This window comes from Aotus nancymaae, unplaced genomic scaffold (genome assembly GCF_030222135.1).
Source record: "Aotus nancymaae isolate 86718 unplaced genomic scaffold, 86718_ANA_hifiasm-v0.15.2.pri h1tg000067l, whole genome shotgun sequence".
In the NCBI taxonomy this organism is placed as follows: domain Eukaryota; kingdom Metazoa; phylum Chordata; class Mammalia; order Primates; family Aotidae; genus Aotus; species Aotus nancymaae.
Window position 1 is genome coordinate 21,235,478 of NW_026988482.1, and position 15,467 is coordinate 21,250,944.

General features: G+C 44.5%; 1 protein-coding gene and 1 long non-coding RNA gene across 2 annotated transcripts in view; one reads left to right on the forward strand and one right to left on the reverse strand.

Moving 5' to 3' along the window:
- Positions 1–658: 658 nt before the first annotated feature.
- Positions 659–7,817, forward strand: CCR2 (C-C motif chemokine receptor 2). Its single transcript, XM_064366997.1, is given in 4 exon segments — positions 659–1,067; positions 4,353–5,341; positions 6,556–6,645; positions 6,647–7,817. Coding segments are annotated over 4 exon segments (1,176 nt in total). The 5' UTR covers positions 659–1,061; the 3' UTR covers positions 6,738–7,817.
- A 2,591-nt stretch (positions 7,818–10,408) lies between these two features.
- The window catches only part of LOC135270818 (uncharacterized), a 42,175-nt gene continuing 37,116 nt past the window's right edge, over positions 10,409–15,467 (reverse strand). The window contains exon 3 of the long non-coding RNA XR_010338971.1: positions 10,409–12,061. This is a non-coding gene — a long non-coding RNA (uncharacterized LOC135270818). The remainder of the gene's footprint in view (positions 12,062–15,467) is intronic.

Sequence of the window (15,467 nt, forward strand, 5' to 3'; positions counted from 1 at the left end):
CACACGCCTGTAATCCCAGCTACTCGGGAGGCTGAGGTGGGAGGATGGCTTGAGTTCAGAAGGCAAAGGTTGCAGTGAGCTGAGATTGTGCCACTGCACTCCAGCCTGGGTGACAGAATGAAAACCCATCTCAAAAAAAAAAAAAAAAAAATTGCTATCTTTGAAACAGAGAGTAGAGCAGTGGTTAACAGAGACTGGGGAGGAAAGAGGGGAGGCGAGGATGAGCAGCGGTTGATCGATGGGTACAAAATGACCATGAGATGGAGAAACAAGCTCTGCTACTCTGCTCCACGGTAGGGTGACTAGGTTAATAACGAATTCTAGATATCTAAATAGCTAGAAGAGAGGATTTTCAATGTCATTGTTATTTCAAAAGAAATGATAAGTGTTTGAGGGGTGGATATGTAATTACCCTGATTTGATCATTACACAACATATGCATGTAGCAAAACATCACATTGTGACTCATAAACATATACAATTATGCAGTGAATTAAATTTTAAAAAAATTTTTAAGTGTTATCTAAATGAAATTTCTAACCAGATTCTAAATCCATGATACCACTGAAACCAGTACACGTGATCACAGTAAAACCTCATTATATTTCCTCTACTATCACCAGCACCCTTCATTCTCTGGAAAATAAGAAGTTCTGTTGTGCTCATATCATGCAAATTATCAGCAGTAGGAGAGCAGAGAGTGGAAGGGCTCCAGATATAAAGACCCACAACATAAAGAAGCCCAGAGTCGTTAAAAACAGGAGCAGATGTACAGGGTTCGCCTGACTCACACTCAAGGTTGCATAAGCAAGATTTCAAAATTAATCCTGTTCTGGAGACCTCAACCCAATGTACAATGTTACTGGCTGGAAAAGAAGAACTGTATTTTTCTGATTTTTTTTTTTCAAATCTTTACCATTACTTGCCCTGTATCTCCGCCTTCTCTTTCTGCAGGAAACTTTATTTCCTACTTCTGCACACAAAGTTTCTACCTCTAGATCTGTTTGGTTCAGTTGCTGACAAGCCTTACTGACACATCAGGACTCCCTGAGACAAGCCATATGCTGGTAAGTTGTGGGCATTTTTTTTCCATTACTTTCTGAGTCATAGGCTCAAAGCATCTCAAAGCTAGAAATGCAAGTATTGGGCTTTACCCTGGGAAACTGCAAAGCCTGTGCACTTGGGGGGAATGACCAAAATGAAAGAGAAGGGTGGGGGTGGCATGTGCACCGGGAGATTTTAGAGAGAGCCTGAGGAAAAGCAGGTGCAGCAGGTGATGGGGGAGAGCGGGCAGCAAGCGAGGCCAGGACAGCCACTCTGCTCAGTTCCCTCTCCACACACCCAGGGGCTCACTCTGCCCCTCTGAGCACCTGAGGACATTAAAGAGCTGGAATTTTTAGTCTAAATATAGGACCATCCAAGCTCTGAACCAAAATGTGTCCCTTGCCTCAACTCAGGAGGTCCACAGAGGCGGAAGTAAGGAATTTATTTTTCTGAAAGGTAGATTTCTATCAGTTCTGGCGACATGTCCTGACACTTGAAATGACACCTAGGACAGCACATTTCAGGCATCTTGCTCATTATTCACTGTAGCAGAAGCTACATGCTGGCCAGTTGTAAAAATGAAATTAAGTAATGTGTGCACAGCATTTAACACAGCACCTGAGCTTCAGGAGCACTCAATTAATGACCACGGTTGTGATTCTTTAGGCAGATGCATTTTTTTCCAACCTTGATCAGAGGCCTCATTTAGCTTCTGCAGATTTCAAGAATCTCAGTGATATGAAATACAAGACCTGTGAAAAGTGTGTCAATTGCAAGAGAAATGAAAGGATAAGGTTTACAGGTGGATGGAAAACAAATTCACAGTCACTACTAGAAAAAAAATTCTTGAGAATCAAGTCCTGATGATGTTAGGGCTTATAATTCTTCTACTTATAAAGAGTTTTATATACTTACTCAGTGAACATTTATTGGTGCCTCCTTTAGCCAGGTACTATCATAAGAGCTGAAAATGGAAGCAATATCCAGGCCTTGATCTTGAGGAACATGCTGTGCGTAGAAGATAACATGATAAGTGCTTATCTACATGCATGCAGTGTTATGTGATAGGAGTCATTTGACAGAGGATACAGATTAAGCTTCACAGAGAAGAGGGATCTCAGCAGGAGATATTGAATGGTGAATAGGAACTCAACAACCATTTTAGGCAGAGGGGCAAGGACATGCAAAACCACTGAAGCATGAAGGAAATGGTGAGTTTAGGGGAAATGAAGAGAAGATGGCTGTGGCTGAAGCGTGGGATTTGGGATTGGAGAAGGGGCTGGAGGTGAGGCTGAGAAGAGGCAAACTCAGAAAAGATGTGCCGGGCAGTCTGGACATTATCTTTGAAGCCCACCAGATAGAAGTCATGGGGCTACTGGAGGTTTTAAGCTAAGAGTGCCTATTCAATTTTAACTTAAGAGAAGACAGGTTGAGAGTGAACATGGCTAGAGATGAGCCATGAGCAATGGAAAGACCAGAACAAAGCCGACAGAGAGGAGTATATGAAGCAAGGAAGTGGCAGTTGAGAGCAGTGCAGAGGGGATGAATCTGAGAGGCATCTATGAGGTGGAACTCAAATGATGTAATAATAATACAGGGCATTTCTCTGCACCAGATGCTGTCCTAAGTTCTTACTCCACTGATCTTCACAGCAAATCAGCATAGTTAATATTTCATACATAAAGAAATTGACACTTGAAGGAGTAATTGGCCCCAAATTACATTGCCTGTAAGAATCAAGATCCGGGTTTGTTTGGCTCCAAAAGCTGGCTCCTCATTTTCAGAAGAGGAAGGGACCCAGGGCAATGGCCAATCTTGCTTCTTAGGCAATGGAGGAATCCACAAGCAGGAGGAATTTTCAGGGGTGCCCTATTTAGGGTGAGTTGAATTTGAGGTCCCTGAATGATACCCACTTTGCTCATTGCTTTATCTTCAGTGTCTAAAACTGAGTATGGTTCATAGTAGGTGCTCAATAAGTGTTGATGCAGTGAATAAATGCATGGGGAGATAGGCAGCAGGCAATGGGGAATTCAACTCTGAAGCCTGGAAGAAAGGTGGAGCTTGAAGAGAGAGCTTCAGAAAACATTAGCACAGAGGGCAGTAGGAACCCTGAGGTAGACAACAGGATTCAGGAAGAACTTTGGAGCAAGGATAAAGAGGCAAAGAATTAAAGAGGTGAGAGCTAAGTGTGATGCCTGGGGACTCTGAAGGTGCAGGCATGGGGAGGAGATTCCAGCGAAGAACATTAATAAGAAAGTGATCACGCAGCCCTTCCCGTCTGGAAGCCAAAGAGAATTGTAAATGGAGGAAGTTAGCAGAAGGATCAAATGCTCCACCAGGATGGAATTGGAATAAAATCAGATCATTTGAAAATTGGGTTGTCATTGCAATCTTGACAAGAGAAGTTTTGGCAGGATGATGGAGGCAGAAAGTTGAGAGAATCATCAGTTAGAACACTTTTGGCTTCAGAGAACAGAAAATGCAATTCATAATGGCTTTAAAATGGGGGTTTGTTTTTCTCCCAGAACTTTGGGAGGCTGAGGTGGGCAGATCATGAGGTCAGGAGTTCGAGACCAGCCTGGCCAATATGGTGAAACCCTGTCTCTACTAAAAACACAAAAATTAGCTGGGTGTGGTGGTGCGCACCTGTAGTCCCAGGTACTTGAGAGGCTGAGGCAGAATTGCTTGAACCTGAGAGGCAGAGGTTGCAGTGAGCCGAGACTGCACCATTGCACTCCAGCCTGGCAACAGAGGGAGACTCCATCTCAAAACGGAAGATGAACAGTTCAGGGTGGGTTTGGGACTCAGTGATATTAGGATTCTGCCTGGCTTCTCATGGTTCTCTAGGTCTTCCATTCATAGCACCATGCCCTCACTAGACATGCTGCCAGAGCAGGGCAGGAGGTGGAGGGTTCTCTTGTGTCTGTCTTATCAGGGAAGAAGAGCTTTCCCAGAAGCCCCCAGCAGACTCCCTTTTCATATTATGGTCCAGAAATGAGTCACAGACCTATGCACCACCTGCAAAGGAGGCAGAGAAAACAAGCGCCCAGAGCTTTTAGCCTTAAAATGAGAATCATTGGACTTGCTGGGAAAGACAAAGGGTATTGGGGAAAGGCTGTTGGGTACATCATTGGTGTCTGCTGCTGGGAATGAAAGGAAAGTCAGGAACTAGCAGACATGCTTTCAGGGAGATGGCTGCAAAGGAGAGGCCAAAGACTGGGAAGTGGCTTACGTGGTGCCAGGCTATTTGGAAGATCATGGATTGTGGTGTTTGTGTTGTGTGGTCATCATTTTGATCTTTGTTACAGAACAGAGAAAGTGGATTGAACAAGGACACGTTTCCCCAGTACACCCACAACATGCTGTCCACATCTCATTCTCGGTTTATCAGAAATTCCGAGAGTGGTGAAGAAGTCACCACCATTTTTGATTATGATTACGGTGCTCCCTGTCATAAATTTGACGTGAAGCAAATCGGGGCCCAGCTCCTGCCTCCGCTCTACTCGCTGGTGTTCATCTTTGGTTTTGTGGGGAACATGTTGGTTGTTCTCATCTTAATAAACTGCAAAAAGCTGAAGAGCTTGACTGACATCTACCTGCTCAACCTGGCCATCTCCGATCTGCTTTTTCTTATTACTCTCCCATTGTGGGCTCACTCTGCTGCAAATGAGTGGGTCTTTGGGAATGCAGTGTGCAAATTGTTCACAGGGCTGTATCACATTGGTTATTTTGGTGGAATCTTCTTCATCATCCTCCTGACAATCGATAGGTACCTGGCTATCGTCCATGCTGTGTTTGCTTTAAAAGCCAGAACAGTCACCTTTGGGGTGGTGACAAGTGTGATCACCTGGTTGGTGGCTGTGTTTGCTTCTGTCCCAGGAATAATCTTTACTAAATGCCAGAAAGAAGATTCTGTTTATGTCTGTGGCCCTTATTTTCCACGAGGATGGAATAATTTCCACACAATAATGAGAAACATCTTGGGGCTGGTCCTGCCACTGCTCGTCATGGTCATCTGCTACTCAGGAATCCTGAAAACCCTGCTTCGGTGTCGAAATGAGAAGAAGAGGCACAGGGCTGTGAGGCTCATCTTCACCATCATGATTGTCTACTTTCTCTTCTGGACTCCCTATAACATTGTCGTTCTCCTGAACACCTTCCAGGAATTCTTTGGTCTGAGTAACTGTGAAAGCACCAGCCAACTGGACCAAGCCACACAGGTGACAGAGACTCTTGGGATGACGCACTGCTGCATCAACCCCATCATCTACGCCTTTGTCGGGGAGAAGTTCAGAAGGTATCTCTCGGTGTTCTTCCGAAAGTACATCGCCAAGCGCTTCTGCAAACAATGTCCAGTTTTTTACCGGGAGACAGTGGATGGAGTGACTTCAACAAACACACCTTCCACTGGGGAGCAGGAAGTCTCAGTTGGTTTGTAAAATGAGGAGCAGTTTGATTGTTGTTTATAAAGAGAGACGACAATCTGTATATAACAACAAACTTCAAGGGTTTGTTGAACAATAGAAACCTATAAAGCAGGTGCCCAGGAACCTCAGGGCTGTGTGTACTAAGACAGACTATGTCACCCAATGCATATCCAACATGTGCTCAGGGAATAATGCAGAAAAAACTGTGGATAGAGACTTTGACTCTCCAGAAAGCTCATCTGAGCTCCAGGAAAATGCCTCATTGCCTTGTGCTAATGCTCTTTTTCTAGTCTTCATCATATGTTCACTCAATCTCTGATTCTATCAACATCTTGAAATCAAGGGCCAGCTGGGGGTGAGGAGGAGAATGTGACAGGCACCAATGAATGGGAGTGAGGGAGAGGGGGTCAGGGCTGAGAGGAGAAGGAGGGAGACATGAACATGGCTGAGCCTGGACGAAGACAAAGGTGAGCAAGGGACTCACTCACTCAGCTAGGAGATAATACTGGTCCTTAGCCCCATCTGCCACCTGTATTTAACCTTGAAGGCCTCACCAGGTCAAGAAGAGTTTGGGAACTGCAATAACCCGGAAGCTGTGGTGGAGTCTGATTATTCTCTTTTGCATAAGTGCATGGCACATTTTTGCTTCATTACAGTTTATCTGTGACAACCATGCACCCTACGTTTGAAATCTATGAAATATCAGCCCCATCGTTCACATGCTTCTTAGGCCAGCATCACCCTAAAAATTCAGAAAATTTTTGTTTATAAAAGATGCATCATCTATGATGAGCTAATATATGTATGTGCGTGTGTATGTGTATATATATAGGCTCTTGCCTGATCTCTCCAGGAGGTAGTGATTATGAGAAGAGGGCAGAGAATGATGAGTTCCTCCATCAGGAGCAGTGGACAGGGATTGTGTGGAACCACTGCAGAAATATTTCCAGAATCAACTAAGTGGAGAGCCAGGAGGGCTGCATCAGAACCCAGTAAAGCTTCCTGTCTGGATCCAAGCTGGTTTGTTTTGTGGTAGCTGTTCCCTGCCTTGCCGCTCCCCTCACCCCAGTCTGTTTCCCCACAGTCTTTATCACATAGCTCTTGGCTGTAGGATTGCCCCCTCCAAAAACCAGTGTGTGGGAGGTCCAGGAGTGAGACCAGGAAAGAATGACAAAAACTACACAAGAACTTCTTGATGGTCGCGGAAAAGCACAGTCAATTGGCGGAGCCCCTGAAGCCAGTCTTCGGGGCAGAGAAGGAGTTTAGAGACAGAAATGACAGAACTCTGCTTTGGAAATCACACGTCTGGCCTCACAGACGTGTGATTCACAATGTGAATCTCAGTGTCTACGTTACCAGGCAGGAAGGCTGAGAGGAGAGAGACTACAGCTGGGTTGGAAAACAATATTTTCCAAGCTACCTTCCAGTTCCTCATTTTTGGATACAGGCATAGAGTTCAGACTTTTTTAAATAGTAAAAATAACATTAAAGCTGAAAACTGCAATTTGCAAATGTGGTAAAGTGTTAGTTTGAGTTACTATCATGCCAAGCCTAAAAATACCGTATTAGTCAGACACAATTCTAGCTTTGATCTTACGAGTTTGGAGCAGGTGGTATGTTTGGGAGACTGCTGAGTCAACCCAATAGTTGTTGACGGGAGTTGGAAGTCTGTGATCTGCTGTTACATTAGCCTGTGTGGATGCAGCATCTAAGTAATGATGTCATTCGAACATAGCACACTCTCCATAGCTGTCATCTCAGCTGGGTCTCCATTCTCTCAGGCTTGCTGCCAAAAGCCTTTTGTGTTTTGTTTTGTATCACTATGAAGTCATGCGTTTAATCACAATCAAGTGTTTCTGTGCTTTGCAGATATCCTTTTGATGCTCACATTGTTCCCTATTTGGCCAGCGGGGATTCCTAAATCAAGTTAGCTTCTAATCAAGCTTTTAAACCCTATTTGTAAAGAAAGGAAGTTGGAGACGCTCCCTGAAGTAAGCAAAGACTTTCCTCTTAGTTGAGCCAAGTTAAGAATGTTCTCATGTTGCCCAGTGTGTTTTTGATCTGATGCAAGCAAGAAACACCGGGCTTCTGGAACCAGGCAACTTGGGAGGTAGACGCCAAAGCTAGACTATGGCTCTACGTTCAGGTCACGTGGCTAAAGAAGGTTTCAGGAGGAAGTGGGGACAGAGAGGAAGTTTCACCTTCATGTATTTGGATTCTCCTATTGAATGCATAAAATTTTAATTTGATGGTGATGAAATGTAAATATTGTTTTTAAAAACTATGGTTTGGAAAATAAAGCAATGCTCTATATTGATAAAAAAAATTTAAAAACAACTGGCTATTTTTTTACACTGTGGTGTGGAAGATTGTTTTGTTCACAACTTTTCACTTCTTCCCCTGTGTGATGACACCCCCTGTCCTTGTGGTGTGATTTGCAGGATGCCCTACAGGCCCCATAGCCCACCCTGTCCACCACTGACTCGGCTGCTGTGACGTGAGCAAAAGTGACATCTGCCTTATCCAAGCAGTGCCTTTTACTCAGCCACAGGAAGGCCCATTCCAGATCATATCCCTCAGCCCGTGTGCCCTGGTGAACAAGACGACACAGGGAGCTGCAGCCACATGTAACATGAGCAAGAAGTCTGTGTTTGCTGTGATAAGCCACTGAATTTGGAGGGTTGGTTGTTAAGAAGCATAAAAGCTGATTAAGACACATGGTATATAGTGACTTCATAGAGTCTGGAAAACTATCTGTTTGTTTTCCATCATGGAATTCAATAGGACAAGCACCCCGGAAGGTCTACCCTGTACCAGTCTGAGTTGGAAACAGAAATATGGATGTTAATGCCAGTGTCCTTTAGACCTCCAAGTCCAGGGCCAGCTGAAGAGTGGGAGGGGTAGAGAAGGGCGAGTGCAGGCAACTCTCACAACGCTCTGTGCAGAGCAGGAACAGAGGCGTCTGTGAAAAGTGCTGAGAGCCTGGAGGACAGAGTGACTAACTCAATGACAGTCTTGCATCATAGAAATTACAGCCACAGCAGGATTTTGTTGCTGCCAAAGAAGCTGCCAATTAAACACTGCCAGCCATCTGTTTCTAAAGTGAAATCCTGAAGTCTCCTTTATTCTGGGGACATAGAGTGGGCTGTTCGAGGTAAGCAGGTGGAAGGTGGGAGGTCATCATTCTGAGGGATGAGTGTCTGAAGACTTTTTTGGTAAGGAAGGGTCTTAGCCTACCCCATGCCACCACCTCCTTGACCCGTGATGCCCCCAACAGCTGGGGAGGTGGGAGCATTTTGGAAAGGGGCCCTGAAGCCTCCAGGAAGTAATCCATCAAGAGCCCATTCTTCCTCTTTTGTTTTTGCTTATTATGAAAACTTCCCTGACAAATTGAATTGGCCTCAGATGAGATTAGCCTGCAGGAAAAGCCACCAAGGGCCACCCAGGGGGACGACGCTGTGACTGAAGTGGAGTCTGGGCATGAGTGGACCTCTGGAAAGCAGTGCATGAATTGAGGGGAGGAGACTGGTTCCGGGCATGGGGGCAATGAGGCTGGAAATTTCTTCAGACTTTGCCACTTTGGCACTGTGTGTGTGTGTTGTGTGTGTGTGTGTGTGTGTGTGTTGTGTGTGTGTGTGTGTGTGTGTAAACAGAGTGCTGTAATGTAAGGTCTGGCCTTGGCAGCCCCAGCCTGGGGCCACAGTGAGATGTGAGCCTAGGATTATGCTGGGAAAATCCTCTCCCTCCCACCACCTGAGAGGTTCTGTGGGCCCAGCAGCCCAGCAAGCAAGGGCAAGGGCATGGACTAACATCTTATTTCATACTATCCCTTATAACATAACCTAATGAAATCAGTTCACAATATGAAATTATTTCATTTCTCTTCAATCATTGTTTCAATGGGGCTTTAGGGTTGACTGGATTCTGGAGGGCCCTGCCTAGAGGACGGGGTGCGTTCTGTCCCTATGTCCCTCCTGCTCCACCCTCCACAGCACTTGCCTAGTGGTCTACCTTGCGAGGAACTCTTGTACCTCCTTCTTCTAGGCATGGACAAGCATTGAGAAGCAGGAGAGGAGGGTTAGGAAAAAGGGCTAACATAGACATACCTTGATTTATTGTGCTTTACAGATATTGTTGGGTTTTTTTTCTTTCTTTCTTTCTTTTTTTACAGATTGAAGGTTTGTGGCAGCCCTGCCTCAAGCAAGTCTATTGGTGCTGTTCTTCCAACAGCACGTGCTTGTTTTGCGTCTCTGTGTCACATTTTGGTAATTCTCCTAATATTTCCAACTTTGTCATTATTTCTTTTTTTTTTTTTTTTTTGAGACGGAGTTTCGCTCTTGTTACCCAGGCTGGAGTGCAGTGGCATGATCTCAGCTCACCACAACCTCCGCCTCCTGGGTTCAAGCAATTCTCCTGCCTCAGCCTCCCAAGTAGCTGGGACTACAGGCATGTGCCACCGTGCCCAGATAATTTTTTGTATTTTTAGTAGAGACGGGGTTTCACCATGTTGACCAGGATGGTCTCGATCTCTTGACCTCATGATCCACCCGCCTCGGCCTCCCAAAGTGCTGGGATTACATGCGTGAGCCACCATGCCCGGCCTGTCATTATTTCTATGTCTGTTATGGTGATCTGTGATCAGTGATCTTTAACAGCACTATTGTAGCTGTTTTGGGGCACCACAACGTGTACCCATATAAGATGGCAAACGTAATCAATAAATGTTGTGTGTGTTCTGACTGCTCCACTGACTGCCTGTTCCTGAGACACAGTAATATATATATTCTTTGAGACAGAGTCTCACTCTGATTGCCCAGGCTGGAGTGCAGTGACATGATTTCAGCTCACTGCTAATATTTCAGCTTACTGCTAATATTTCAACCTCTGCCTCCCTGGGCTCAGGTGAGTCTCCCACCTCAGTCTCCTAGGCTGGGACTACAGGCGTGCATCATCACACCTGGCTTTTTTGTTTTTTTATACTTTTAGCAGAGATGGGGTTTTGCCATGTTGCCCAGGCTGGTCTTGAACTCCTAGACTCAAGCAATCCACCCACCTCAGCCTCCCGAAGGGCTGGGATTATAGGTATGAGCCATCGCACCCAGCCCCAAGACACAATAATATTAAAATTAAGCCAGTTAATAACCCTACAATGGCCAGTAAGTATTCAAGTGAAAGGAAAAGTCTCACGTCTCACACTTTAAATCAAAAGCTAGAAATGATTAAGCTCAGTAAAGAGGACATGTTGAAAGTCAAGAAAGGCCAAAAGCTAGCCTCTTGCGCCAGTTAGCCAAATTGTGAATGCACAAGAAAAGTTATTGAAGAATACTCAAGTTCTACTCCAGAGAACACACAAATGAAGAGAAAACAAAGCAGCCATATTGCTGATATGGAGAAAGTCTGAGTGGTCTGCAGAAAAGATCCAACCAGCCACAACATGCCCTTAAGCAGAAGCCGAGTCCAGAGCAAGACTCCAACTCTCTTCAATGCCATGAAGGCTGAGAGAGACAAGGAAGCTGTGGAAGAAAAGTTTGAAGTTAGCAGAGGTTGGTTTGTGAGGTTTAATGAAAGACAACATCTCCAGAACATAAAAAATGCCGGAAGCAGCAAATGCTAAGGGAGAAGCTGTGGCAAGTTATCCAGAAAATCTAGATAAGATAATCAATGAAACTATCTACAGTAAACAACAGATTTTCAGTGTAGACAAAACAGCCTTATGTTGGAAGAAGATGCCATCCCCTACTTTCAGTGCTAGAGAGGAGACGTCAGTGCAAGCTGCAAAGCTTCAAGGGACAGGCTGCCTCTCTTTTTAAGGGTGAATGCAGCTGATGACTTTAAGTTGAAGTAAATGTTCATTTACTATTTTAAAAATCCTGGGATCATTAAAAATTATGCTAAATCGACTCTATCTGTACTCCATAAATGGAACCGTAAAGCCTGGATGATAACACATCTGTTTGCAGCATGGTTTACTGAATATTTGAAGCCCACCGTTAAGAACTATTGCTGAGAAAAAGATTCCTTTCAAAATATTACTGCTCTGCACCATGTCACTCAAGAGCTGTATTAGAGATGTATGAGAATTTTCTTGTTTTCATGCCTGCTAACATCCATCCTGCAGTCCACGGATCAAGGCTTTCAAGTCTTATTAAGAAATATATTTCATAGGGCCATTAAGATATATATATAGATATATATATATATATATCCTTAACTAGTTTATATAGCTGCCACTGAGAGTGATTCTATTGATGGATCTGAGCAAAGCAAATGGAAAAGCTTCTGGAAAGTATTCATTTTTCTAGATGCCATTAGGAACATTTGTAATTCATGGGAGGAGGTCAAAATACCAACATTAACAGGAATGTGAAAATTGATTCCAACCCCCACGGATGACTTTTAGGGGTTCACATCTTCAGTGGAGGAAGTCACTGCAGATGGGTGGAAATAGCAAGAGAACTAGAACTGGAAGTGGAGCCTGAAGATGAGGCTGAACTGCCGCACTCATGATCAAACTTGAACAGATGAAGAGTTGCTTCTTATGGATGAGTGAAAGTGGTCTCTTGAGATGGAATCTCCTCCTGGTGAAGATGCTGTGAACATGGTTAAAATGACAACAATGGATTTAGAATATTAGATAAATTTAGTTGATAAAGCAGTGGGAGGGTTTGAGAAGATTGACTCCAACTTTGAAAGAAGTGGGTAAAATGCTATCAAATAGCATCGCATGATACACACTACACAGAGAAATCTTTTGTGAAGGGGACAGTTGACCAATGTGGCAAACTGCATTGTCATCTTATTTTTAGAAATTGCCACAGCCACCCCAACCCTTAGCAACCACCGCCCTGATCTGTAAGCAGCCATCAACATCAAAACAAGACCTCCATCCTCTTCAGCAAAAAGACTGGTTTGCTGAAGGCTCAGATGATGGTTAGCATTTTTAGCAATAAAATATTTTGTAATTAAGGTATTTACATTTTTTTTTGTCATAATACTATTGCACACTTAATAGACTATAGTATAGGGTAAACATAACTTATATATGCACTGGGAAACCAAAAAAAGTTATTTTGTGATATTTGCTTTATTGTAGTTGTCTGGAACTGAACTCAATCTCACCAAGATATGCCTGAACCTCTTTATCTAACTGGCCACTGCCACAGTCCACTCTGTGTTGGCCAAGATGCCCAGAGTGGCAGGCACACTGTGTGGTCACATCCAAGAACCTAGAGATGGTGGGGGCTCCACGTGGATCTAGACATTCGAGATCTCCCTTTGATTTGACTTCTTCCAACCCACCATTTCCTGAGCTCTGGGCTCGTCTCACCCAGAAAGTAGTACCCAATGTGATTCTTGCCCAGTTCCCTCCTGTGGTAACCACTTAACCCAGGGGCACTCTTTTTTTTTTTTTTTTGAGACAAAGTTTCGCTTTTGTTCCCCAGGCTGGAGTACAATGGCACGATCTCAGCTCACTGCAACCTCCACCTCCTGGGTTCAAGTGATTCTCCCGCCTGACTCCCAAGTAGCTGGGATTACAAGCATGTGCCACCATGCCCAGCTAATTTTGTATTTTAGTAGAGATAGGGTTTCTCCATGTTAGGCTGGTCTCAAACTCCCAACCTCAGGTTATCCACTCGCCTCAGCCTCCCAAAGTGCTGGGATTACAGGCATGAGCCACTGCTTCCAGTCGACCTGGGGCACTCTTGATCTCTGCAGCCTCACTTCCACACCCTATCTCTACCTCCATCACCTCTCTCCAATCCCCACTCCCCCTGCTCAGCTTGTCTGTTGCCCAGTGGGGTCCCCACCCATGCTGGCCTCTCCTTTTGCAAGTCCTTATTCCTCATATGGTTTCTTCAGAGCCCCTTTCCTTAGCTTTGAGGAGAGGAATCCTCACTCACCTCCCCATCAATCCTGCCCACTTCTACAGTCCATTCTTCACCGCAATTGCCTCCATATACAGATGGGGCTGAGAGGAGTTGACGTGATGGGTGGGGATACAGGGCTGGTGCTGTCACCTCCTAGTAAGCCCTGGGAGAGGTGTCTGAGCCCGGATGTCAGTGGTTTTCCTTGGAACTATGAGCACATAACACTTCTTTGCCTTCAGCTTTAGGCCACAGTTGCTAGTTCTGGGATGACCAGAAAAGTCCTACATAATCTCATGTTATGTGGAGAGCTGAGTACAGAGCTCCAGGTGTGATCTGACTCTTAAGATCACAGTGGGTCTACTGTATTGTTTAACTGTTAGCTTAGACATCTGTTACTACACCTACATTGCACTAGCCTCATGCCTAGGCACTGATCTGAAAGAAATCCCCTAAATGCATAGAGAAGATTGCACTGCTGAGCTAAGGGGCTCCCACCAGGTTTGAACATATGTAATGACACCATGAAGTAGACAGCCTACACATGTCCACTTGGTTTCATGAATTGCACGAATCCCCATGGGGGATATGGTCCATTGGCTTGGAAGTAGGTTACCCTGGGAAAGGTCTAGAGGACAGAAACAGGGATGGAGACAACAGCACGGTGAGTTCCCAACCCACCCATCATAATAGATGTCTGAGGCAGAAGGTAGAGGCTATCTCCTGGTGGGCATCATAGGACCCAAGCGTCATTGCTGAGGCACGTAGGTAACAAAGTGTGGCACTGGACGGGGGTGGATTCTTCCTATTTCTGTGAAGATCATGGGTACTCCCTGGCTCTCCTGGTAAAGGTGGATCTGGGGACAGGAAGAACATTCTTCTTGACAGGGATCTCAGAGCACTGATGGTGACAATCAGTGCGACACTGCTCACATGACTGAATAATGGGAAGAGCCCAACTGTCTAATGACAGAACTCTGTTAAATATAGTAGTTAAGGGTATTTTGTTGAATGAATGAAGTCAAACAGGAAAAAGGACAGTATCTGCTATTCCATTTATAGAAGTTAAAGACAGGATCATTTAATCTCTATGAAGTCAGAGTGGCCCTTACCTCTGCATGGAGCAAAAGGTACCTTCTGAAGTGATAGGGATATTTCTTATCATCTTGATCAGGAGTGGTAGTTACATGCATGTATGCATATCAAAACTCGCCAAGCTGTACCACTAAGATCAGTGCGTTCCTCCTCAATAAAAATAATAAAGAACTATACTTATAAAGAATTTTTTAATAATATAGGAAAATGTCTACACTATAATCGTTGCCAAAAAAAAAAGGAGCCACCTACAGAATGGTATATGTGTAAGAACAATTAATCAAAAAGTGCATGGGAAAAGTCAGGATTGAAACATCGTGTTTTAAAAGACATTGTTTTGATATTGTGAGACTTTATCTAATTTTTTCCTTTTTTCTGTTTTTCCCAGTTTTATACAATGAGCATGTGTTGGTTTTATAATTAGATATTTTGTTTGTTTGTTTTGTTCTGTTTTGAGACAGAGTCTCACTGTTGCCCAAGTGGAGTACAATGGTGCAATCTTGGCTCACTGCAACCTCTACCTCCTGGGTTCAGGAGATTCTCCCACCTCAGCCTCCTGAGTAGCTGGGACTACAGGCACGTGCCACCACACCCCACTAATTTTTTGTATTTTTAGTAGAGACAGGGTTTCGCCATGTTGGCCAGGCTGTTCTCAAACTCCTGATCTCAAATTATCCACCTGCCTTGGCTTCCCAAAGTGCTGGGATTACAGGCATGCGCCACCGTGCCTGGCCTAGACCTTTGTTTTTAAAAATAAAAGGTTCATTTGTTCTTTTTACAGCCCATTTCACTGTTGACTGATACTGACCAAGAGTCAACTCAGGCCCCAGGGATTTTCACAACAGCTGCTGTATGGCAGGGTTCCTTCTCACTATGCTCAGGTAGTTGGCCCTTGCACCCAAAGTGAATAATTAACATTCTCCCCATCCTGTTGACAGTGCTCTCTGAAAATATGGTCCAGGAATGGTGTGGGCAAGGAGTGAGCAAAGCAATGCTTGGAATACAAGCGCAGTGACTAGACATGGAGCAGCTGTTT